The sequence below is a fragment of the Arachis ipaensis genome, chromosome B06 (assembly GCF_000816755.2).
Source record: "Arachis ipaensis cultivar K30076 chromosome B06, Araip1.1, whole genome shotgun sequence".
In the NCBI taxonomy this organism is placed as follows: domain Eukaryota; kingdom Viridiplantae; phylum Streptophyta; class Magnoliopsida; order Fabales; family Fabaceae; genus Arachis; species Arachis ipaensis.
The window spans coordinates 35,463,084-35,464,185 of NC_029790.2; the positions used below are offsets into that span (position 1 = coordinate 35,463,084).

General features: G+C 40.9%; 1 protein-coding gene across 1 annotated transcript in view; it reads right to left on the reverse strand.

Annotated features, from left to right (window-relative positions):
- LOC107648632 (probable E3 ubiquitin-protein ligase LOG2) overlaps positions 1-813 on the reverse strand; it is a 3,597-nt gene extending 2,784 nt beyond the window's left edge. Inside the window, exon 1 of the mRNA XM_016352434.2 lies at positions 7-813. Coding sequence (XP_016207920.1) covers positions 7-482 — 476 coding nt within the window. The 5' untranslated portion in view covers positions 483-813. The remainder of the gene's footprint in view (positions 1-6) is intronic.

Here is a 1,102-nt window from a genome sequence, read left to right on the forward strand (position 1 = left end):
CCTTACCAGCCAGAAACCGTGGCGTCAAACGTGAATGAGACGAGGAATTGGCCAGGGTTCTCCTCATCGGGCTCGATCTTCAATGTTTCCTTCTTGACATTTACGTCGTTCCTGATTGTCACGGCCTTCTGGTGCTCCACGATAGGTGCTGGAGGAGCCACCATGGTCCCGCAAGGGTAACCTCGGCCGCCAACCCACCCGACCCCCATTTGAGGCTGGTGTTGGTGCTGGTGCTGGTTGTGGTGGGGGAAGGGCACCGTCGGCGGCGGAGGGTAGTAAGCGGGGTAAGGGTACTGCGGGTATTGCATCGGACGGTTCTGGTTCGGGTACTGAGCCGGGTACGGGTTGCCTCCGGGATACAGGAAGGGATTGGAGGTGATCTCCGGCTGCGGCGTCACCGGAGGAGGAGGCGGTGGATGAGTCCTTCTAGAAACAACATGTCGCCGACGGGTGGTGCCGCCGCTACTCGATGCGTTGCCCATGATTGGGGAATTAGAAAAACAAACCCTAATTTTAAATAAAATGTTTTTCCCCCCTTTTTTTGTGAATAACTGGATTTTTCAGACACCGGTGGTTCCGGCGGTAGAATTTTTGTGTTTTGTTTTTTTTCCTTCTTTTGTTTTTAGAGAGCTTTGTAAAAGAAATAGAAAGAGAAATGAAAATGTGGGGAAGGGGGGAAGGAAATGAATGTAAGATTTATGAGCAGAAAAGCTTAGAGGGTTTGTTGTTGTTCTGGTTGTTATTGTCGTTGATGTTGTTGTGTTGATGGTGGTGGCGAAAAAGGGTGCTGTGAAAACTTGGAATTATTGAAGGGAGATTCTCTCTCTTTAAACAATAAAATAAAATACTTTGGGTTTTTAGATTTTTTTTTTGAAGAATATTAGAGAATTATTAAAATTTATTATTTTTTATTATTAAATATAAGATAAAATATATTATTAAATTATTAAAAATAAAAATTAAATTAATAATTAATTAAATAATAACAAAAAGTAATAAATTTTGATGTTTTATTTATTTATTTTTAGTGTTCTAGGTAATTAGATATGGTAACGAATGAAGCTATGAAGAGAAGAATAAAAGATTATGTATGTTTATTTAT